At 44.9% G+C, this 25,263-nt stretch overlaps 1 protein-coding gene across 2 annotated transcripts; it reads right to left on the bottom strand.

Moving 5' to 3' along the window:
* Positions 1–1,483: 1,483 nt before the first annotated feature.
* Positions 1,484–25,013, bottom strand: APOLD1 (apolipoprotein L domain containing 1). Of its 2 annotated transcripts, none has more exons than XM_032855030.1 (4): positions 24,913–25,013; positions 16,557–18,169; positions 15,522–15,523; positions 1,484–1,494 (listed from the first exon to the last, which is right to left on the bottom strand). In XM_032855030.1, the coding sequence occupies exon 2, from the start codon at positions 18,164–18,166 to the stop codon at positions 17,426–17,428; it is 741 nt and encodes a 246-aa protein (XP_032710921.1). In that variant the 5' UTR covers positions 18,167–18,169; positions 24,913–25,013; the 3' UTR covers positions 1,484–1,494; positions 15,522–15,523; positions 16,557–17,425. The 2 variants fall into 2 exon arrangements, with proteins under 2 accessions (XP_032710921.1, XP_032710920.1); XM_032855029.1 differs by lacking the exon at positions 24,913–25,013 and adding an exon at positions 19,439–19,966.
* Positions 25,014–25,263: the final 250 nt, after the last annotated feature.

The raw sequence follows: 25,263 nt of genomic DNA, 5'->3' as shown, positions 1-25,263 counted from the left end.
AGCAGATCAAAAGGAACTTCACTGGTTGTTTCCTCAAGGAGTGAAATCCCTTCTAGCTTTGTGATCACCTCCTGCAGAATACACTAGGGCCTTCGGTCTTTTTATACCATTTCTCTAAGTTAAAGGAAAGGAGAACAGACACACACTGTATAAGTCAACAGGTCACCCTGTTGAGATGGGTTCAATCAGCCCGTGCTTGTGCCAACACAGTCTGAAGCATTCCAGTTCCTCATGCAGCCCGCTACACCTCTACCCTTTCTGTTTTCCCAGGACTGGGAAATTAGGCCAGCCTGGGTGAGCTCCAAGTGGGTAACACTCTTTGGGATAAGGAGAAGTTGACTTATCCTGAAGAAAGTCTCTCATACTAACTCTCGCTCTTCCTCTTTCTGTGCTGTGCTTGATAGACATGCTGGAAATGCTGTGCTCTTTGTTGGACAAAGGAGAAAGAAACTCGAGTCCAGGGGATAAAGAGACATGTCACAGAGCAAGGTGACAAGAAACAAGGGTAGAACCCAGGCCTCCAGGGCCCGGCCGGCCCTTTTCCCCACAGAGAACATCAGCTTCCATGATCTCAGCACCTTTCTTCCTGCGGACTCACACTCCAAATTCCACCGCCACACAGAGTTTTCTCTAACAACGACAGAGTGGCCAAATTATTTCTTCAGCTTCCCTTAGACTCGTTGTCCGGTTTCATTTAGGAGGGGAGTGGGCAATGAAAAGTGCTGAGGGAAGCCAGAAGCCCTGACGGTAAAGGAGGGAAGCTAGAGGCCTGGAAAGGAGACCCAGATGGAAGCAATTGGAAGGACTATAAAACTGCATATCATATGGGGTCTAAAGTTCCCCAGGGTTTGTTAAAACGTGTGACAGGAAAGGAAAAAAAAAAAAAATCACAGAAGATTTTTGGTGCTGCTCTGAAGGGGGATGGATTTCAACGACTCAGCTGCTCTTATAATATAAACTGCCCTTTTCATCCAAGCCCAAAGCATTTCTGTTTGTTCTTGGATAATTCAGACATCAGCTATTTTTAAGACTTCCTGTGGTGCCAGTGTCCCCAAGGCACAGAGGGACGCCGAGAAGACAGGGCTCAATGGCCCCAACAGCAGCCTGGTGGCGCCATTCCGGGCACAAGGCCTGTGGGCAAGATTTGGGCCTCCCCCAGCACCCACGCCTGGGACAGGATTCACATCAGATCGGCAGGGGGACCCCAGAGGTTTCCACAGAGGAGAGGCAGCACCAGCTGAGAGGACTGTCTGCTTTTGATGATGTGGAGTCATTTGGATATTTATATTCTAGTCATGGATATTATAGAAGTTGTTCTAGTAACTGAGCAGTGTCATATCCTGTACTTTAGAACAATGAGGAAGGTTAAAGAGGAAATCCAAATAAACACTCAAAATGATGAGGGGGGAAATCAGGGCTGAAACAATACACTGGCTCCAGAGGGAGAGGGCAAAGGGACGGACACCACCTTACTCTGAAATGTTTTCACAGACCCTAGTACTCCTGCCTTCATAGGACCCTTTTCCCACAAAACAATTCCTAAAAATTATACTTTAAGGCTGCATTAGTATAAAGACAAATATATAAATATTACCATATTAAAATAGATTCTTTGGGGCGCCTGGGTGGCTCGGTGGGTTAGGACCTCTGTCTTTGGCTCGGGTCATGATCCCAGGGTCCTGGAATCGAGCCCTGCATCGGGCTCTCTGCTCAGCGGGGAGCCTGCTTCCTCCTCTCTCTCTGCCTGCTTCTCTGCCTGCTTGTGATCTGTGTCTGTCAAATAAATAAATAAAGTCTTTAAAAAAAAGAAAGTTTCTTTGATGTGAAAGTTCTTTTATTTGTCCTTTTTTTTTAAGATTTTATTTATTTATTTGACAGACAGAGATCACAAGTAAGCAGATAGGCAGGCAGGCAGAGAGAGAGAGATGGGGGTAAACATGCTCCCCACTGAGCAGAGAGCACAATGCAGGGCTCGATCCCAGGACCCTGGGATCATAACCTGAGCCGAAGGCAGAGGCTTAACCCACTGAGGCACCCAGGCCCCCCATGTCTTTTCGATTTTAAAGAAGTTGAAACCTTTTTTGTGGGCCACTAAAAATATGGTGGGCTCCAGGCCCTGTGGCTCCTGCCCTTGGCACATAAGGGAAGGACCATGATGAAGCCTTCAGCGGGTCAGTGACCCTGAGCCATTTTGGGGCATGAGCAAGTCAGGATAACAGTGGATCCTGGACCAAATGTGGAGTGAGTCCCCAAACTTATGGACAAGGCTTCTGTAGAAGATGCAGAGTCCTTTGTTCATTACTTTCTGCTGAAGATCCTCCCAAAAGTTGCTTTTCCTGTAGCCAGTCGTGGAGCAAGCTCCCTTTTTGTCCTGAACGTGTTCTGTATTCATCAAGAAGGAACCAGTGCCAAATGTAATCAGTCAGAAAATTCTCTTTAACTTATGAATTAAAATCTGCTATGAATGTGTATGTTCAAGACAAGAGAGACACATGATTGTTACAAGGGCAAAAACAGAACAGGCCAGAAGAAAGAGAGTTCACATGCAAATTACTTAGTTATGTAACAAATCCCTGTCTAGAGGAAGAAAGATCACTGGTCCCAGTTGACTGTTGGTGTCTTCTTTTCCCTTTTGATTTGAAAAACTTCTTAAAATACAGAGGAATCTGTATTTGTTTCTTCTTTGTTGTTGTTCAACAAATAGTCTCAAACATTATGTCAGACCCTGGGCCAGACATCAGGATCCAGAGCTAAGCATGCAACCTGTGCTCTAGTAGGGGAGAGAGCCTGTTTAAAAAAATAAGAAGAAATAGGGACACCTGGGTGACTCAGTCGGGTAACTGTCCGTCTCCTGATTTCGGCTCAGGTTATGATCTCAGTGTCCTGGGATGGAGCCCCATGTCAGGCTCCCTGCTCAGTGGGGAGTCTACTAGATGTTCTCCCTCTCTCTCCCTCTGCCCCTTCCCCTTGTTCTCTAATGTGCGCTCTCACTTTCTCTCTCTCTCTAAAATAAATAAACATTTTCTAAAAAGAAGAAGAAAGAGGATGCTGGGTAGCTCAGTTGGTTAAGCCACTGCCTTCGGCTCAGGTCATGATCCCAGAGTCCCAGGATCAAGTCCTGCATCAGGCTTTCAGCTCCACGGGGAGTCTGCTTCTCCCTCTGACCTTCTCCCCTTTCATGCTCTCTCTCACTGTCTCTCTCTCAAATAAATAAATAAAATCTAAAAAAGGGAAGAAGAAGAAGAAGAAGAAAGAAAGAAATATTCACAGTCAAAAGGGACAGATAGACACAGAAAAATAATCACAAGTGAGATGAATGGTACCACGGAGAAAAGCAAGAGCATCACTTAACCTTTATCTGTGAATCATGGATGTTTTCCCTGTGGAAGTGACTTTTAAGCTGAGACCTGGAATTGACTAGCTGTGTGGGGAATAGGGAATGGCTTAAAGACAGAATCTCCTAGGTTAGGCCCTGCAGTGGAAAAAAATCAGACAAAGCTTATAGTGATTAGAAGATGGTGATTAAGAATGAAGCTGGCAGTAGAGACAGGGACATGAATATCGAAGACCCCCATATGCCATGTAAAGGATCTGGGATTTGAGACTTTATTCCAAGGGCAATATGAAGCCTTTGAAGAGATTGAGGCAGAGATGTATTTGAAAAGATCACTCAGTCAGCTGCAGTGGAGAACAGACTGGGTTGGGGGAGGGGTGCGGGAACACCAGTTACCAGGTGTTCAAGCCAAAGATGATGGTGTTTTGGACCAGAGAGGGGCAGTGGGGGTGGAGAGAAATGGACAAAATCAAAGCGTGTGGAGAGGCTAGATAAATCCTCATGAATGATTTAACGCGGAAGATGAAGGCCAGTCATCACATTGATGATTCCAGTGTCCAGCTTGAGCAAGAAGAAACGGACTGGAATCTTTACATAGCTAGGAGACCCCAGAAGAAAGACAAATATGTGGGCAGATAAAGGGAGTGAGGTCATGTTCAGAAGAGAATGGTTCTTGTAGGAACTGAGACTTGAACCCAAGCAGACTGGCTCCAGAGCTCCCACTCTCACCACCATACTGTATCATGTGTGTGTTATCTCTAATACAGCTAAGGGAGATAGAAATATAAGTAATATGCCCTTAAATTTTTCAATTAGCTGAAGCCAAATTATTTGTCTCCTGGGTAGTCTATGTACCCCAAAGGGTATCTCTTCTGTGGATAATTAGTTTTGAATCTCAGCTTGGCCTTATCTCCCAATGAACATTAAAACATTGGTTGGGGCGCCTGCCTTCAGCTCAGGTCATGATCTCAGGGTCCTGGGATTGAGTCCCGCATTGGGCTCTCTGCTTGGCAGGGAGCCTGCTTCCTCCTCCTCCTCTCTCTCTGCCTACTTGTGATCTCTCTCTGTCAAATAAATAAATAAAATCTTTAAAAAAAAAACAACAACAAAAAACAAACAAACAAACAACAACAACATTAAAAAATTGGCATCTGGATGTCTCTTCCACACCATCATCCCTCTCTATCCTCCTTGTCTTAATTCTTCCTTTCCTCCGGGCTCCACATCAGCAAATCCTACAGACTCCATGCCAAAATTTGTCTTGAATTCCCCTGCTTCTCCCTTCCCAACCCTCCTTCCCACCATGGTCCACAAGGACTTTCTCGTTGTGTGATTTCCCAGCAGACGATATGCGCTAGAAGGACAGCGCCCACACTGTGCTTTGCGCCGCTGCGATGCCCAGTGCCAGGCAGAGAATAAGCATTCAGCAAGTAGTTGCCTAATGAATAAATGAGACTGGTTTGTAGATTAGTCTCCTATGAGTGAGCTTAGCATGAATAAATCCCCAAAGCCTACTTATTTACTAATTATATGGATCACGGGAGTTTCTGAATCCAATTTAATAAGACTGCAGGCAGCCGCTCCCGTGATGGGCACCACCCCGTAAGCGGTGGCCGGGAGCAGCTTGCTCAGTGTGGCAGTAAATCCAGCTGCTCTGCCAACTCTGCATTTGGCCCCTTGAACATTAACCGGAACCCCTCGGTCTGGTCTACTACCCTCCTCGGATCTTTCCCAAAAGAGATTGCTCTGTCAGGGACCAGAAAAAATCTGGTGCCTCAGACTGAGAATTACAGTGCAGAGGACAATATTCTAAGATGTAAATAAATGTATATAAAGGATGGAATTAACCCCAAGTCAACAAGCAGGAAATTCAAATGCTATGTTATAATCCTTACGTAGAGAACCACAAAGGCTGAAGGTCAGTTCATTCATACTATGGGCTGGGTGATGAAGGAAAGGCAGCTAATGTCTCATTTCCTGGTATCCTAGTTGTTTCCTATGCCTTTTACATAAGTGTTTTATTTTTAATGCATGCCCAATTTTACAATTTTTTTTTTAAGTAGGCTCCTAACAGGGGGCTTGAACTCATAATCCTGAGATCAAGAGCCACATGCTCTACTGACTGAGCCAGCCAGGCGCCCCTGCATACACAATTTTTTTTTTAAGTGCTGGAAATAGAGGTGTTTTTATAATTCCTTGGCAATCCAGGTACAATTGCCACAATGAAATAATAACACAAGCAGCTTCCAGCTGCTCTTTCAAATAGAAGCATGTGAATTTAAGGACAATGAGTTTGATGTCTAAATGTTTGAAATAAATAAACGTAAAGTAAAACATCAACCGCTATCCGGGATGTTTCTCATCCTCAGTGAGAGTCCAGCATCTTTTCAACAGCTGTCCAATGACTCACAATGTTTTCCTGGCACAATTCCTTCTCCTTAAGTAGAAACCAGAACCTTACTTGCCCACCCTCCCTTACACCTAGGGCACAAGTTTCTAACAGAGACACCTGTGTCAGGGCTCAGTTCTGAACAGAGCGATGCAAACAAGTGGATCCTGGCATTGGCCGAGGTGTCCAGCTCTAGGGTCAGCAGTGGCAAAGGTTCTGGTGTCCAGATGCTGCCGTCTGTGGTGTCCTAGCTTAGTGACAGCAGCAGTGGAATTTCTGCTCATGTGGTGACGTCACGGGGTTTGGGTGTTGCCCCAACTGCATTACCCCCAAGACTTACTTGCACCTTCTTGGAGATTCTGTGAGCGTCCCAATATGCTCTAATAAATTTCTTTTCTGCTAAATTAGCTGGAAGAACTTTTGTTGTTTGCATCGAGGAACTTTAAGTAGCAGAGCTGTTAAGAAGAGACCACGTAGACATAATTAAAACATGCTCCAAGGGGCGCCTGGGTGGCTCAGTGGGTTAAGCCGCTGCCTTCGGCTCAGGTCATGATCTCAGGGTCCTGGGATCAAGTCCCGCATCGGGCTCTCTGCTCAGCAGGGGGCCTGCTTCCCTCTCTCTCTCTCTCTGCCTGCCTCTCTGTCTACTTGTGATCTCTCTCTGTCAAATAAATAAATAAAATCTTTAAAAAAAAAAAAAAAACATGCTCCTCAGCAACCCCCTGTAAGTGGCGCTGCTCGCTGCCCAGGGAGCCCACACGTTTCCTGTGTCTGTCCGCTGTCTCTCCCACTGGCCTAAACATCCTTTCAACCATCCAGTGCCCCCTCCCATTGTCATTCTCACCCGGTGACCCTGCTTCCTATTTCGGGGGAAAATGAAGAGAACTTCCACAAGTTCCCACGCCAAACTTAACACTTGCCTGCTCCACCTTCCTTCCTGTTCTGAGCATGTGCGGTCAGTATCCCTGCAATTGAAGGGCAACCCCCAACCTCTTACTTTCTCAAAAACAATCTTCTAAAGCCTCTATCTCCTCTCCTGCATCATTCTCTTTTCCCACTCTCTCCAGGATCATTCTCACAGCACGCACATAGGCCCTCTGATTTCTCTTCATCTTACAGAATATTTCTCATGGCCCCATATCCCCTTCCAGCTAGTGCCCACTTGTCTGTTCCCCTTGACAGGAAAACCCTTCAAGAGAGATGTCTATACATGCTGATTGGAGACCCACTTCAGTAAGGCTTTTGGCCCCATTGTTTCCACAGATATTTCTCTTGTCAAGGTCATGAGTGACTTCCATGCTGCTAAACCCAATGGCCAATTCTCATTCTTCATTTTACTTGGTTCTCCAGCAGCCTTTGGCTCCCTCCTCCTTGAGAAATCCTTTTCATTGGCTTCCAAGGCACACAGACACCTGGTTTCTTCCCTACCCTGCTGGCCACTCCTTCTGTCTTCCTAGATAGCTCCCCCTCATCCCCACCCATTCCTCACTCTAAATGCTGGCAACCCAGGGTTGAGTCCTTGGAGCTATTCCCTACATTGTCTGTGTCCACTCATTCCCAGAGTATCGTACCCAGTCTCATGGCCCAAATATCACCCATTTGCTAAGAATCCTCGCATTTATAACTCTTCTCTAACTCTTCCTCAAGGTCCAGACTCATTTCTTCAATGGTCTAGTCTTTCCTCTTAAATGTCTCCCTGTGTCAAACTTCATGTATCTAAAACGGAACATTCCTGATTCCACTTCACAACTCGTGCCACCCACATCTGTCCTCAGGGGAGGAAATGGCCACATCATCCATCTCAACCACTCAGGCCAGAAGTCCTTTCTTCCACCCCCAAAACCAATCCGTCAGCAAGTCCTGTTGGTCTACCTTCATAACATATCTGGAATCTCACTACTGTTCTCTCCTGCCAGCTGCAGCATCTTTCCCCTGCAGTATTGCAATTGCCTCGTAATTGGTCTTCACTCTACTCTCACCCCTTTGCAAGGAATTCTCCATGTAACAGCAAAGGGATCCTTTTAGAACATGAGTCTGATCAGATCAGAATTATGATCAGACTCTGCTTGAAACCTTCCAAAGATTTCCATTTCACTCAGACTAAAAGGCAAAATCCTCACAACAGTCCAGAAAGTCCTACCCCCATGGGCCCCACTGCCCTCTGAACTCATCTCCCACGCCGCCCGTCCTCACCTGTCCCACTGAGCCATGCTGAGCTTCCCCCATCCTGAAATCACATCCAGTAGGCTTCTGTCTCAGAGGCTTGGTCCTTTCTGGTCCCTTAGCCTGGCATGCTCTTTCTTCAGGTGCCCACATGGCTCTCTCCCACACACCAGCTACAAGTCTTCACTCAAATGTCACCTTGTCATTGAGGCCTCACAGCCTCGTCCCCCTGCACTCTCTCCCTTGGCTCTGCTTTGTTTTCCTCCATGGAACTTATCACCATAAGCAGAATAATGGCCCCCACAGATGTGCCTTTTCCTGTTCTCCAGAATCTATAAACATGTTCAGTTACTTGGCAAAGGGGGATCAAGTTGCAGATGGAATTTAGGTCACTAATCAGCTGACCTTAAAATAGGGAGATGATGTTGGATTGTCCAGGTGGGCCCAATGTAATCACAAGGGTCCAGAAAAGTGGAAGGAAAGGCAGAAGAGGTCAGAATGGTGTGATGGATAAAGGACTCAACTCTTCATTGCAGGCTTTGAAAAGGCAGCAGCCTCTAGAAGACATAAAATGTGGGAACACAATTCTCCCTTCGAGCCTCCAGAAAAGATCATAGCCCTGCCAGCTACTTTATTTTATTTTACTTTATTTTTTATTCACTTATTTGAGAGAGAGAGAGCAGAAAGAGAGAGCATGAGCAGGGGCAGGGCAGAGGGAGAGGGAGAAGCAGACTCCCCACCAAGCAGGGAGCCAGACATGGGGTTTGATCCCAGGACCCTGGAATCAGGACCTAAGCCAAAGGCAGATGCCCAACCAACCGAGCTACCCAGGCACCCTCCCCCCACCAACTTTATTTTAGCCCAGTGAGGCCGGTGTCAGACTTCTGACTATAAGAAAATAAATGTGTTTGGTTTTAAGCCACAAAGTTTGAAGTAATTTGTTACAGTATCAATAGCAAACAAATACACAGTATCTCATAAATAAGATATTTCCTTCTTCACTTATGCCTGCATTCCCTACCATCACTAGACTACATGTTCCACGATAGTAGAATTAATTGGAGATTTCGTCCACTACCCTGTGCTCATTGCCTAGAAAAATACATAGCATATAGTAGGCACTCCATAAATACTTTTTTGAATGAATGACTATCTATGTGTCTGTGGGTGTGTGATGTGTTTGGGAGGGAATGAGGAAGAGGAAAGACAAAGCAGCTGTTGTCACGTGGAGAGGTTAGATGCTTATATGTAAAAGAAGTAGTAAACTAGACTGAGCTTCTGGAAACAGGTTTTTACACGGGGCCCAGGTTGGTCATCCCTGGCAAGGAGAGGAGAATCCTAACAGCTTTCTATATACAGTGCTGGAGTGTGAGGACAAGGTCCAACTTGACTGTGGTCCACAGAGGAAAACTGTCTTACCAGCTCCTGCGCACTGAAGAAACCACGTCTTCCCGTCCTGTCCTGGGAGGGAAATGGGGATCATTAACTACATGAGAAATCTTACGGAGTGGATCATGTAAGAGAGGTGGAAAATGATACCCCAGACCAATCCGAGGTCTTCCCCTCTTTAGAAAATACCCCGTATAAAGGAGGCCACTCTGGGAAGGAAAGCGTTCAGAGATCAGGAAGTTCACTGTCAACACCACAGATTTATGACTCAATGCTGACCTAGGGCTGAGCTTGGGTTTTTGAAGCCAGCCCAACATGTCCGAGAGCCCAGGGAGGTGGGGCGTCAGGTGCAGCACAGAACTACCTTTCCTCTCTGCTGCTGCTTCTCATCACTAAAGGTCTTGCAAATGTTTGTTCAGGTGGCTCACAATGGTCCCATTCTTCTCTCCAGCTCATTCAAAACCACCAGGCTTGATGGACAAAGAAAATGTGGTGGATACATTCAACAGAATACTATTCAATCATAAAAAAGGAAGAAATCCAGCAATTTGTGACAACATGGGTGGATCGTGAGGGTATATGCTAAGTGAAATATGTCAAACAGAGAAACACAAATACTGTGTGATATTATATGTGAAATCTCAAAAAAAAAAAAAAAAACCTCATAGGAAAGAAAAGTCAAATTTGTGACCACCAGACATAGGGCAGGAGAAGGAGATTGGGTTAAAATAACCAAAAGGCACCAACTTCGAGTTATAAGATAAGTAAGCAGCCAGGATGTAATGGAAGACACAGTAACTAGAGCCAACAATGCTGTAGGGTATGTTAGAAAGTTGCTAAGAGAACAGATCCTAAAAGTTCTTATCACAAAAAAAAAAAAAAAAAAAAACCTTTCCTCTTTCTTTTTTGTTTTTTTGTGTCTATACGAGATTTTTTTAAAGATTTTTTAGAGGTCTTTTTTTTTTTTTAAGATTTTATTTATTTATTTGAGAGAGACAGACAGAGATAGGGAGAGAGAGCACGAGCAGGGAGGAGAGGGAGAAGCAGACTCCCACCAAGCAGGGAGCCCGATGCAGAACTGGATCATCCAGGGGCACCTGGAAGGCTCAGTCTGTAGAGCACATGGTTCTTGGTCTTGGGTTTGTGAGTTTGAGCCCCACGCTGGGTGTGGAGATACTTAAAGTCTTTTTTTCTTTTTTAAAGACTTCACTTATTTATTTGACAGAGAGAGAGAGATCACAAGTAGGCAGAGAGGCAGGCAGAGAGCGGGAAGGAGGCTCCCCGCTAAGCAGAGAGTCTGATTCGATTCCAGGCTCGATCCCAGGACCCTGAGATCATGACCCGAGCCAAAGGCAGAGGCTTAACCCACTGAGCCACCCAGGTGCCCCATGGAGATACATAAAGTCTTGAAAACAACAATGAAGGGGCGCCTAGGTGGCTCAGTTGGTTAAGCATCTGACTTCAGCTTGGGTCTTGATCTCCAGGTCCTGGGATCAAGCCCTGTGTTGGGCTTCCCACTGAGTGGGGAGTCTGCTTGTCCCTCTCCTTCTGCCCCTCCTCCCACTCATGCTCCTGCTCATGCTTGTGCTCTCTTTCTCATAAATAAAAGCTTTTTAAAAAATGACAACAGTGGCACCTGGGTGGCTCTGTGGGTTAAGCCTCTGCTTTCAGCTCAGGTCATGATCTCCGGGTCCTGGGATCAAGCGCCGCATCACAACAGTGCTCAGCGGGGAGCTTGCTTCCCTTCCTCTCTCTCTGTCTCTGCCTGACTCTGACTACTTGTGATCTCTATCAAATAAATAAATAAAATCTTTGAAAAAAAAATTTTAAAAATTAAAATTAAAATGACAACAAATCAGGGCTCCTAGGTGGCTCAGTCACTGGGCCTCTGCCTTCGGCTCAGGTCATGATCCCAGGGTCCTGGTATCGAGCCCTGCATCAGGCTCCCTATTTTGCAGGAAGCCTTCTTCTCCCTCTCCCACTCCTCCTGTTTGTGTTCCCTCTCTCACTGTGCGTGTCTCTCTCTGTCAAATAAATAAATAAACAAAATCTTTTTTAAAAATGACAACAAATCATCCACAAAATGTTATTATTTTGAATAGTATCATGATACCTAAGGTCTTATTCGTACTCACACCTAGCAGTTCTCCCACCAGCCCCCAGCAGTATGAGGCCATACCACTGGAAGGGAACTGAGTACACGCCCCTAATGGGAAGAAAGCCCACAAGGAGGGTCAGTGCTGGTTTCAATGGAATGACCCTCCAGAATTTTCATTTTCAGAGGTTTTTATATAAGATCTGGAAAGGCCTGTTCAACCAGTCATTTCTCAATTCATGTCTGTGTGGTGTCTGACGATGCCTTCCCAGCACATCAGCGGTTAGCAGAAAGTTCTTATTAAGCATGTCCTTCCATTCTAGACGTTTTGTTCACAAGAATCTGGCCATGATTGAGACATCCTGGGACAGCATTACAAATAACTGTGCGCAAGTGTTTATGATCCAAGCTAAAGTTTGATCATTTTCAAATCACACCCACATTGGTTTGGTTGTTGGTTTTTTGTTTGTTTGTTTGTTTGTTTGTTTTTGACAAATACTTGTCATCTGCAAAGCTGCATTTTAGCTTCTTATTGAATAACCTGCTGGCATAAGATAATCCTGCCTAGTTTACTGGATTGTTAGCACTGTAAGATCTAGAACTCTGTCTACATTGCCCACAAATGACAGTAGCTAGTACAACGTTAGTATTCAACATGTATTTTCTGGATGAATGAATGAATCATTCAGCTTGTTGTTCATAATGTTGTCAATATCGTGAGCTATTATTTTTTATTATTAATATACGCACTCTCAGAAGAGCTAAGGAGCATAATTCTGGAGTCAGGTTGCCAGGATTCAAATCCTGGGACACCTCTTGCTAGCTGTACAACCTCTCACGTCCTTACTTTCTTTAATAATATGGGGTAATCTTACTGTCCACCCCATAAGATTTTTGTAAGGTAAATGTGATAATACATGTCAAACTGTACTTAGAACAAGGAAGTTTTCAATCGATATTAGTAATTACTATTATCATTAAATATCCACATCTTTTATATTTATTATCTACATGTCATTTTATTTAAGCACTGAGAAAAGTATTGTTCTTCAATGTTTCACGAGTATAATTTTAATAGCAAGGGGAAGGCAAAATAAATGTCTGCGTGCCAACCAGGGAGCCTGGAAAAAAGACATTTTAACTTAAAAGAAAGATGTGAGACATCATCACCCCTCCCTGACTCCGTTTACAAAAATTTGGGTAAATTTGGCAACTGCATCCCCACAGATGCTGGAACAAGCCATACTGTGACTATCCCTGTGTATTTGGGAGCCAGAGGACTTTGGCTGTGAGTCATTGCTAAAGTTCTAAGGCAAATCAGGTCATAAGCCTGCCTGCACTTCCAGCCCTGGGTTTACACTGGAAATGCAAAATGGGATTAAGCCTCATTCTTTGCAGATGTGGCTTGGTATAGCCAGGTTTTACCTGTGCAGGCAACAATACATTGGAAGACTTTCTCTCCACGACTTAAGGCTACTGCCAGTCAGGATTGGGGGTGTGGAGGAGCCCTAATGTTCCTTCTTTGCCCCTGCAGTGGTCTTGCTTCATCAGCATGATTTCCCCCCTCCAAACATGTCCCTGGTTGCTAAGGGATTATTTCCAGATCTTGGGGCTCCCTCTTTGTCCTATTCCAGACCACAGCAGGGTTTACCTTCTCCAATAGGGGTTTGGCAGAGCAAAAGGCACCATCCCAACCTCCTGTCAACTCAACAAGGAGAGATTTATTGCAATTCACTAAAAGGACACTTGTCACGACAGGAATGCCATATGCTTCAGCAAAGATAAGATCCCAGCTTTTGGCTGGCCTTTGCAAACAGTCCCACTAATGCAGCATTTTTTTTTCCCCCTGCACGTCATTAAGAGTGCTACATTCAGAGGACCCAAGGTGGAGTCTCAGAGGCTGGCACTCAGTGAGATCACATCCAGGCCAGAAGTTCTCAAAAGACTGCAGCGACCACCACAGTCTTTGGATTGCCAGACCTCCCACTCAATGTCCACCCTCCTTTTTTTCCTTACAAACTGAATCCTAGGTATATTGGGAACAGCAAACTGGTAGCTAAAAATACTACAGTTTCCCACAGGCCTTGCAAGGTCACGATCAGTTACTTGCAAGGTGAAGTCTCCTAGAAATTTCTGAGGGAATTTTGCCTTCACCCTTCCTTTCTGCCTCTCTCTAGTGTTTGGGATTTCTGAAGGCTGGTTTGGCTGATTCTAGGTTTCGTTTCAATTGCTTCCTACATTGCAATTATATCCAAAGTTTTTGAAACTGCTGAGACTTCTAGATAATAAGAGAATTCCTGTAATAGGAGTTGATTACTTTTTTAAAAGTTCATTTATAGGAGCGCCTGGGTGGCTCAGTGGGTTAAAGCCTCTGCCTTCGTCTCAGGTCATGATCCCAGGGTCCTGGGATCGAGCCCCACATTGGGCTCTTTGCTCAGCGGAGAGGCTGCTTCCTCCTCTCTCTCTCTGCCTGCCTCTCTGCCTACTTGTGATCTTCGTCTGTCAAATAAATAAATAGAATCTTAAAAAAAAAAGTTTAAAGTTCATTTATACAGTTCAACACTGAATATTCTAAGTGAACATGATTACACATCTGCCCCTTTTCAAAGTTATTAATTCACAGCAGGCAGACATGAGATTAGGTAATTAATTACAGAAAGGTCAAAAAGTTTGTGGAATGGGCCTTTTTTTTTCAATGAAAGGAAAGGACTTATTTTGCTACAGTGGGAAAAAAATGTGGAGTTCAGAAATTGCTGCATTTAACTGTATCCCCACTTAATCTCTGCACAATGTTTTATGGCGATGTCTCACTTCCCTTTACTTCCTTTTCACACTAAGATTTTGAATGAGAAATATATCAAGTTGACTGATTGTTTGTCTTATCTGATCTAGGCTGGTTTCTACACCTCTCTTCTCTTCTTTCTCCCAGTAACTACTTTCCACTATGACAATTGCCATTTTGGAAGTGACAGGTGCCTGAAGGCAAGGCATCAGAGCAATGAAGATCAGAATGTTTGCTAAGGATCATTTTTTTCATAGAGCAGAATGTAGTTTTACTGAATCCTTGAAATGCAGAACCAAATGAACCTCCTTTTTTGTGGAAAAAAACAATCTAAACTATTATAAACCCAAGAAACTAACAGAAGCACTTAAATCTTAGAACAAAATTTTTATTTTTCAAGCTTGGACATTTTTCTGAAGTACATTTGTAATCTAAATACTCCTCTCTCTTCTTCCTTTTGCAACATACCATTTCAATCTGTTTGTTTACAGAATGAAGGCCTTACGGAAAAGCCTTATTTGCATTCCCCCAAAAGAAATAAATAAGCATTTGTCTCTAGGATCCATTTAACTGGACTTGGCTAAAACCTGGTAGAGGCTCCGCTTTTTATATCAGACCCAGAAAAGAATGGATAAAATTTCATTACCAATAAATTCTAATACTATAGCTAAGCAGTCCATTAAATTATTTAAATGCATGTACTGAGCTCCTATAATGTGCAAAGTATTGTTCCAAAGTAGACACTCTTCCTTAGATGTAAAGGGGGCCACTGAAATGATAACTTTGGGAATTTATGACTTTGATATCCCCCAAAATACCCTAATGACAGGAAAAGTTTGCTGCTGCTGTTGCTCCTGTTGCTTCCTGAAATGTCCAGTTAATTTCTAGGGAACAACCCCCCCCACTGGAAGACTATGATGCAAACTTAAGCATTAATAAAAGATGGAGTCAGGGAGTAGTTGTGCCTTTGAGACACACCGCAGACGACGATGTAAAGTACATTCTGGTGATCTAAAATGCTAGCATTCGTACAAGGTGGTCTAAGAAATGATACCAGTTTAAAAAGAAACCAGTGCCAGCTTCAAAAGAAACAAGGATCAATTGTAATTTATAGGAAAAATAAAAACACAGAACCACTAAGCTCTCTTCCCAGCGCTGAGATTATAGTTCCTCAGACACTCTGCCACCACTGGGAAACATGGGGGTAGACTGGGTAAATTTAAAGCATGTTAAACAACTAAATAACACAGCCAAGTGTTGGGTGTGTGGTTCCCAAAGACTTTTCCACAAATTTTCAACATTATGGCTGTAGGAATGGAAATTGAAGAAATGGTAAGTATTTTCTTAGAGACAGCTTGTGATTCCCTACAGCTCCCAAAGTTAAAGGATAACACATCACCACATAAGCTATTTGCCTATCACCCACAAGACATAATGTCACAAGACATAATGTCACAAGACATGAGGCTGCCCTGGTCTGAGTTCCTCCCTCTCATGCCTCTAATGGGTTCTTTTCCTCCCCGAACAAAATAGGTTCCCTTTCAGGTCAAGTGTTTTTTGCTGGCAAAGTACCTTCAGGATAAATATGCTTGCATCCTTTCTATAGCCCGCAAGTCAAACCTCCATTGGGAAGCCTAAATTCGTCCGTGGTCTCTCTATTCAGAGCTTCCCACATTTACCTAAAAGGATCACTCAGATCACTAGGAAATAAAATTCCCCCTCTCCTGGAGAGAGACTTACTCAAGGAGAGCAATGCTATTTCCAAGTCATGCCCCACCTTAGGAAGGCAAAACTCGGCGTCATCTCCTGAAAAGAGCCTCCACAGCCTCCCGATCAGAAACATGTTATTCCTATTATTTTCTAAACGTGGCATGGTGATTAAATACATTTAAATGCAAATAATAAACAGCAATTAAATAACAAGCCTAAAATAAATTAAAAAAAAAAAAAGGCCCAGCAATCTTCAGAGAAGGTAACAAAGGTCAATTTGCATTAAGTTCACAGTCCTTTGTGTACCAGTTCCTACAATGAGTGGGCAACACTGCCCTCTAGAGGGTTATTTTGTTATATCCCTTACTTCGCAGGGTGGGAAATTGCCCGAGGACGCCCTGACAGATCCTGCACATATTCTTTCTTTCACTTTTGGGACCCTGTCTGTCCTTGACCTTATGTGAATGACTCTGAAGACCATGGAGCCCCTGGAGAGGCCGTGAGACTTCATGAACGCCCACGAGGGGATCAGAAACCAACAACATCTGTTGCAGTGCTCTTCAAAACTTAGTGGATGTCAGGATTCCCCTGTGGGCTTGTTTTAAACACAGGCTGCTGGGCCCCACCTCCAGAGTTTCTGATTCCTTAAGTCGACTGTTGAGTCCAAGAAGTTGCCTTTCCACCAAGTTTCTACCAAGCCAAGTCTCAGAGAAATTAAGTGGCCAAGGTCCCACAGTAGTGACAGAGCCTATAATAAACCCAGGACTAACTCAAAGCCACTGCTCTCTTCTGTGCACTAGGATGCGGGTAAGGAAGGTTGTGCATCACTTCATCGCCCTTGGCCTCAGCGGCTTGTTGCAAGGGGGTGGGATTCAGATGACCGTTTACTTGGGTTTCCCTCCCAGAATATCCGGAGGTCTGGCTATGAAGCCCTTCAGAAATACCCACTCTGCCCCAGGCTGGATTTGAGAGCAGGCACCCAGAGGGTGGAAGGAAGAGTGTGTGAATGGGAGAGGCCCCTTTTGGGTCCTGAACCCTGCTACACAGTTCAGAGGGACCTGATTTGTTCTGGACTTGGAGTTTATACTCAGAAACTCTGGAAGAGAAGTTTTAAAAGCTAGTGTCTCCTCCTCATTTTGAGGACCTCAGAGCCTAGTGGGGCTTGGAGAGGCCCCAGAGGGTGGCCTCACACCCAGCCTCCCCAACCTTTGCTCAAACCACCAGGGCTGGGGCAAGGACCCCGAGTCAACTTTAATACAGGGGCGCTCACCAGTGTGGCAACTGAACGGTTTTGATAAAGGAACAAGAGTTTTCAGTCCACATAGCCCATAGGATTAGGCAAGTAAAAAGTCCCTAGCACACAACCCCAGGCAGGATGCCACGGTGACGGGAAAAGAAGGGCTCTGAGCACTCCCTCCTTCCCCCCAGTTTCAAGAACAGTCTTTCTCATCCTTTGCATTCCGCTCCTCATCCAACTTGGTGTTGTTTTCCTGAGGGAGCTACAAATCTGGAGCATCCCATGGGGATGGTTTCTGGCCTCGGTCATGAAGGGAAAGGATGTTCTCAGAAAAACAGCGCTGCGGACTGGTCAGCAGAGATCTTGAGGTCGCGGCCACGGCCGCCCTTCGTGCAGAGCTGGACTCTGGACTCCAGCTGCTCGCTGAGTTCGTCCAGGGCCCCGGTGCAGGACTCCAGGCTCTCCGCCAGTTTCTGAATCTTGGCCTTCAGCACGGCCTGGCTCACCCTGGTGGCCCCTTCCGCCCGCCTGGGGATAAGGAAGCCACGTGAGCCGAAGAAGACGACGCAGTAGACAGAGTTGTACAGGGCGATGGAGGCGTTCCGGCCGCACTGCAGCAGCTGGCGGTCCCCGCGGCCCTGGCAGCGGCAGAAGAACTCGAGGCAGCTCAGGATCTCGCGCATCTGGTCCTGGCAGGCGGCGGCGATCTCCTGCACCCTGCGCAGCTCCCGGGAATTGCAGAAGATCAGGGCGAGGTCGGACGTGATGGTGACGGCCCCTCCGGCGGTCGCCACCCCCAACCCCACGGCCGACGCCACCAGCGACACGCCCAGGGTGACCGGGCTGAGCGAGAGCCCCACGATGGCGGCCACGGCGCCCGCGGCGCTCAGCGAGCTGCCAGCCACGTTGGCCGCCAGGGAGCGCCGGCGGAGGCGCTCGAGGCGCCGGGCCACCTCGCGCAGGCGCAGCACCTGCCCGTGCAGCCGGCCGCGGCGGTCCAGCAGCAGCCCCTGGAAGCGGCGCAGCGCGTCGGCGCCCTGCAGCTCCCGGGCCGCAGGCCGCTCCATGCCCTGCGGGGACACAGACGCGCGGTTAGAGTCCGGAGCCTCCGTGCCCGCCCGCGCCGCGCTCGCGCCTCCCGCACGCCCGGGTTATACACGACAGCCCCGGCGGTGCCGGGGGGAAACAAACAGGCCCCCACCCGGCGAGGCCTGCGTGTCGAGCTCGCAGAGACAGAGTTCTGGAATCTGGAAGGAGCTACACAAGTTCTCAGAACCTTAAGACGCACATACAAGCGGGAGGGGGGCTCTGGTCCGCTTCTCTCCCGGGGAGCGTTAAGGGTGCACTTGATTAACTGTTCCATAAGCTCAGGGAGGAGGGAGTGGTGGCTCTGGAAATCTACTCCTACGCTGAGGCCTCTGCTCTGCTGGAAAGATCGCACTTTGCAGGTGCTGGGTTGTACCAGCTCACAAAGCCCTTTCCTTACATGAAGACTTGGATCCTACGAGTTTGGCAAGACCTTTTTTTTCCCCTCTGATGAGAGAAAAAGACAAGCCCCTCAAAAACTCAAAAATCATACTGTCTCTTGGATGTAAGAAACTAATCTTTCTAAGTTAGATGGTTCCCTGAAGCAACTCTCCTGCTTGTTATTTTTCCAGGCTCTGACTTTAGAGTCAAGCCTAAGATGTCCTTTGGGCAGTTTCTTCTATTCTCACTCTTTGGTGGGTGCACAATTAAAACTAAATTGCATTAAATTAATACCACTGTGTTTCTTTATGATGAAATCTTTCTTTAAAAATGAATAATGGCTGAATAAAATAAAGTGCCCAACATTTTAGTTTAACAACTCACCGAGGGCTACCTCGTACCAAGTTGAAGTCAACTGAAGATGACTAAGAGAACTGTGTTTCTGGGGTAAAGGTACCTCCTTCCTAGTTGCTAGAGAGTCCCACCTTCATATCCACTGTACTCCTCATTATTAGGAACTTTTCAAAAGTGGCAAATGAGCCATAGAAATAGAGCATTTCAATACTGTGAGGTATCAGAGCAGAATCATTTTCTCCTCTGAAAGATGAGAAAATCGAAATACAGACATGTTCTAGATGCAGCTGATTCTTCACAGAACCTTCTAGAATCTTGGTCTCCTGACTCCTTGGTCTTAATTTTATTTGCATGCCCTGGTTATCCCACCCACCAGTGATACATTCCCAGGCAAAGACACCGCTTAGCAAAATGAGGAAACGTCACAGAAAATATGTAGTGGACCAAGGATATAACCCCAGGATTACAATTCCAATGGCTGTCTTTTAGACAGAATCCCTCTTGCCTCCCCCACTTACCATTCACTTCTGGCTACCTCCAGGAAAGAAAAATCTGAGGCTGTTTCTGGATGAGCATGTTTTATAGTCCCAGAGAACCAATGACTGCCCTGGGAAAGCCTTGTCTCATTCTGAGAATTTGCCATTTCCTGTCCTAGCCCCTGCTGCCTTCAACCAGAAGGATGTGACATGGTGGAAAATGACCTGCCAGCCACACAGCACATCCCGTATTTAGGAAACGAACATTGTGTGTTCGCTTTCCCCCAAACGCAGGAAAAGACCCACAGGCTCTTCCCCAACTTGAAACAAGTGTTGTCATTCTCCCAGGGGGCATACCCTGCCTTTCCTCTCCTGAGAATAGCTAATGACGTTATATGGGAGGACAAAAAACGCACCCTAGGCTGACCAATTACAGTGTTTCTTGAGAAGACATCATTACAAAATCATTTTTTTAAAAAGAAAAAGAAAGGAGGGAACCCTCTTATGTCTGATATAGCCACTTATAGTCCACTGTTGTATTTTAAAAAGCATGATGAGGCTGCGTGGTTGAAACGCGATCCACTCAGCGTGCAGCCTTAAGAATGTAAGGCCACACCCACAGGAAGTGCTCCGTGCAGTTTCGGGCATCTCCAGCTGTGGAGAAGATGCTGGAGGTCTCAGAAAGGGCATATGGCAGGCCAAATACGTCAGAGAAATCAGTGGGGTCAAGCTGCACAAGGAGCTAATTATACACTTTCAACAGCAGCTGCGATTTGGCTTCCTGGGTTTTCATTTGAAGTGGCAGTTGTGGCCCATGTAATAGTTAAGTGAACAGATTTTAGTCCCAGGTTAGTGGAACATAGGCTGAAGGGCAATTATCTGGGTAATTCAGGAGGGAAAAACACGTATAGCATCCCTGGCTGCTTTCTGGGGCATTCAGATCAGTGTCTGGAGCTCAGCCGGGAAACTTCAAATACATCATCCTTCTCATTCTTGCACATTCCAATGAGGAAGGGCAAGTTGGTTTTTCACTTAAATAATCATTGTCCCAACTCTCTGGTTCATCTAGAAGGTCTTAACAGCCTTTTCTTTCTGGAACACAATTAAATTCCCCACCTTTTTAACTATGCTTGGTATTTATCAACACAACACCATTTGCTACTACTTACAACCATAGTCCTTTTTTTTTTTTTAAAGATTTTATTTATTTATTTGAAGGAGAGAGCAAGCATGAACAGGAGGAGGGGCAGAGGGAGCGGGAGAAACAGACTCCCCACTGAGCAGGGAGCCGGATGTGGGGCTTGATCCCAAGACCCAGAGATCATGACCTGAGCCAAAGGCAGACCCTTAACCACCGGAGCAACCCAGGTGCCCCATAAACTATTCTTCAGTTTCCAGCTTTCCTTGCTATTTTCTTGTGTGTTGGGGGTTTAGATGACTATGATTAAATTTTTATCTCTTGGATGAGGAATTTTAATGGGATACAGAAGGATCATCTTCTTTGGAGCACGAGTAATCATAGTACAGACCTGTACTATGAAGAAGAAAGAGAAAGTATAGGAGAATGGTCAACATAATACTTTGAATTATTTATAAGAATGGACACTTGAGGGGCGCCTGGGTGGCTCAGTTGGTTAAGCATCTGCCTTTGGCTCAGGTCATGATCCCAGGACCCTGCATTGGGCTTAACCAGGGTTAGCAGGGATCCTGTTTCTCCCTCTCCCTCTGTCTGCCCCTCCCCCTGCTTGTATACCCTCTCTCTGTGTCAAATAAATAAAATCTTTAAAAAAAAACTTTAAAAAATAAAAATGAAACATTTCTCAAGTTATAAAAAGTTGTGGTTTTTTTAATTGCAATGTAATGTATCTCGCAATGTCAGTATTTTACTACTCACAAACTAAGCATAGGATTTATAAAATATTAATTCACAGTGCACTACAGGGGTAAAGCAACACAAGTTTAGAATTATATGATGAGGACTTTTTCCTTTTAATCTTTATCAGTATATCTAAGTTACTATACATAGAACCTCTTTGGAGACTATTCATGACTGTGAGGTCTCTCAAACTTTCCTTTGTTAATAGGTCCTAATATGTACAGTCACTCAAATAAAAGTAAGTGAAAAGAATAACTCCTATCCATCTGAGGAATTTTGTCCTTGTGTTTCATTAATGTCTTGTGAATGTAAGTGCTCTAGAACATAATGAAACTCTCAGAATTGCTTGTTGAATTAAACTAAACAGGGGCGCCTGGGTGGCTCAGTCAGTTGAGCATCTGCCTTCGGCTCAGGTCATGATCCCAGGGTATTGGAATCGAGCCCTGCATCAGGCTCCCTGCTCAGTGAGGAGTCTGCTTCTCCTTCTCCTTCTGCCTCTCCCCCTGCTCATGCTTCCTCTCTCTCTCTTGAACAAATAAAATCTTAAAAAAAAAAGAAAGAAAGAAAGAAAGAAAGAAACTAAAGTATTTTGTTCTCTCAAAGAAATGTCATTATTTTCATAATTTTATGAGAATTTAGCATGAAATTCTCTCTTGGAATATGTAAACTGGTAGATTACTTAGATCGCTATACACCAGAGGACTTTCAGAACATTATGTTGCAATGATATCTCAACTATTATTGTCATCAACTCATGGAATGCACAGGGAAAAAAAAAAAACATCCAGTGAACTCCAGCCATCTTCATTTTTCCATACGGGCCTCCGAAGTTTGTTAATGTACACACTTCTCGTTAACCACTATTGTTTAAATGCTGGTCTGTGTTCTTTTTCCCACTTAACATTTCTGCAGATACACACTTCTCTATGTTGACACAGTCCTCACCTCTGTCATTTTTAATAGCTATGTAATAATCCTATTGTTTGCTTAGTCATTTCCCTATTAGACACTTGGATAGCTTCCAGGGTTTGGTGGTTTTGGTTTTTTTTTTTTTCCCACAATTATAACTAGAGTTGCCTGGAACATCTGTGTACATTTTACCCATTTGGATTATTTCTTTGGGGAGTATTCACAAATAGGAAAATCCCAAGTGAAGGAAGGAGAACATTTTTGTAGTTTTTGTTACACCTGGCTATACTGCTTTCCAGAAGAACCATTTTCAAATGCCCTTAGCTTTTAGGAATCCCAGCTGTAGGATTTAAGACAACTCAGATTTCTTATATAATGGTTCACTTGCTTGGTTTATTTCACCTCTGTGAATGTGTTTTGGAAACCTACTGTGTGCCAGGCATCATGCTAAATTTTGAGGACTAAAACCTGAATAAGACACCATTTCTGTCCTCCAGGAAATGGCAGTCTGTTAGACTGAAAGCTACAGAAAAAATCATTTCAAGTCGATGTGGAGAGTGTCAGATGTGTGTGCATTGAGGAAGCAGAGGGAAAGTGCATGCCTAGGAAGTTCCAGGGAGGGCTTTCTGGAAGCGTATCTACTTGAGAGTTGAACAGATGTTATTTGGACAGAATTAGGAGGGAGAGGACAGAAGAAGGGAACAGAATGGTCAAAGGCGTGGAGAAATGTTCAAGATGTTTTAGACAATTCCACTTGGCTAAGCATAAAGCTGGGACTGTCCAGGAATGAGGCTGAGAGGGTATGTACAGATAAATCCTGATGGCTCTCAAATCCCACATGGGGGACAGGGAGCCAGGGAAGGCTTTAATCTGTGGCTTTACAGGGTTAGATTTGCCATCACTGACAGTTGTATGAAGGACGGTTTCCAGAGAAACACAGTTAAAAGGCCAGAAATGAGTTAGAAGGCTACTAAAGTAAATGAATGAGATTATTGTGGATTTGACAAGTATTGCCAAGACGGAATGGAGTAGATGAAAGAAAAAATATGTATTTTGGGGCGGGTTTTGTTAAGATTTTTTGTTTATTTATTTTTGCAAGAGAGAGAGAGAGAGAGCAAGCACACACTCAGAAGCCAGCAGGGGGCTAGAGGGAGAAGCAGACTCCCCACTAAGCAAGGAATCCAATGTGGGACTGGATCCCAGGGCCCTGGGATCATGACCTGAGCTGAAGACAGGTGCTTAACCGGCTGAGCCACCGAGGTGCCCAAGAAAATATTTATTTTGAAACAAAACTGGCAACTCATCGTTAAAGTTTCTGCTCAGACATGGCACTACTTACCATACCCACTTACATTCTATTGGTCAACCAAGTCACATGGCCAACAACAATGAGATAAAGAAGTAACTCCTGCCACAGCGGGAGGCAAGAGGAAGAAATGCAAACCATCAGGCCATCTACCAGAGTTCTTTTCTTGTGGAGGAGATACATATTCCAAGATGAACTACGACACCACAGGCCATCTCATACACTCTCTTCGTCCTCAGTTATTTCTCGGGAATTAGAGTCTCTCTGTGAATATAGAAAGCATCTCACTCTGGTTAATATAATCAAACTATTGGAAACTATTGATATGTGTCTGCAGGAGCGTGCTTGAGAATGAACCAAGGAGCTCTGCCAAACCAAAGCTGGAAGGATAGCAGCTGTCTTACAGCTGGAATGGCCTGTTTGGATGCCACTGACCAACCACTGCTCTTTCTTGTACTGGCATCAGCTTATGCATCAAAATTCTAGGAGTGACCACTGGCTTGGCCGAGCTTGGGTCAAGTGCCCATCCCCTGTCTGCACTGGGTAGAGAGAGGGAGAGTGAATCATTCCAGCTTCCAAATGCAAGATAGTCACAGAACTTTACCCTCCCACTAACACTACCTATACTCAGGGAGAAGAAATTTTACAGTAGGAAATTATGGTGGGGTGTCAGAGGAGAGAGAAAACGATGCCTAAGGAAAAAAAGAAATAAGAAAAAGAAAGCATCCACCATAAATGTTTTCATCTATCTTGACCTACCTGGAGTTTATAATGGTGCTTGATGGAAGTTAGGCTAATTCTTCTCCAGATTGACATAATAATTTTCTCACTTTTATAAAACAATACTATACTTTCCGATAAATGTGTTCTATACATGGGCTAATTTGTCTTATATTGATTTGTTACTATTATCTACATCTATTTCTAGAAGCACAATTCTGTTTCCCTGATCAATTTGTTTTTGATTCAGTATAATATAATTTTGAAAATCACTGCTTCACATTGTATTTTTTTTAAGATTTTATTTACTTATTTGACAGACAGAGATCACAAGTAGGCAGACAGGCAGGCAGAGAGAGCGGGGGGGTGGGGGGGGGGAAGCAGACTCCTCGCTGAGCAGAGAGCCAGACGCGGGGCTCTATCCCAGGACCCTGGGACCATGACCTGAGCCAAAGGCAGAGGCTTTAACCCACTGAGCCACCCAGGTGCCCCCACATTGTATTTTTAAAATGAGAACCTGTCATCATTGTCTTCTTCTGGAAAAAAAAAATAATCTTACTTATTCTTCTGGACAAATCTGACACTGAGAGCTCTTTGGTTGGCCCAGTCTCCCTGAAGCCAGTTTCATTTTGTCATCCTTCCCCCTCCACAGGTGTGCACACATGCACAGCACACCTGGGATCACGTGGGTGAAACATACATTACCTCATTAACATAGAAGCATTTGCCCCATAGGCTCCATTACAGCATATCTTCTTTACCACAAGCCTCTTCTGCTGGTGCCAGAAAGACTGCAGCTGAGTCCACACTCCGCCAATAGCCATAAAGATTCTCTTATCTCCCAGGACAGGACACCAGGAAACTATTACCTTTGTCTCTCCCTTTCCCAAGCTTAGTCATTATCTCTCAAGTTCTCACACATATACAATAATCATTGCAACCTGGATTAGAACACCTGCTGGCTTTGTATGTACAGAGGCATAATAAATTTTAAGCTCTCCCCCAACTTTTAGACTCCCTGAAGGGTTTAATTTTTAGCGTGTCTCTTATAGGCAA

The sequence above is a fragment of the Lontra canadensis genome, unplaced genomic scaffold, assembly GCF_010015895.1.
Source record: "Lontra canadensis isolate GAN:19392208 unplaced genomic scaffold, GSC_riverotter_1.0 scaffold9, whole genome shotgun sequence".
Taxonomy (NCBI): domain Eukaryota; kingdom Metazoa; phylum Chordata; class Mammalia; order Carnivora; family Mustelidae; genus Lontra; species Lontra canadensis.
Note: the sequence above shows the minus strand (reverse complement) of the source record. Positions and strands in the feature narration are given on the sequence as shown.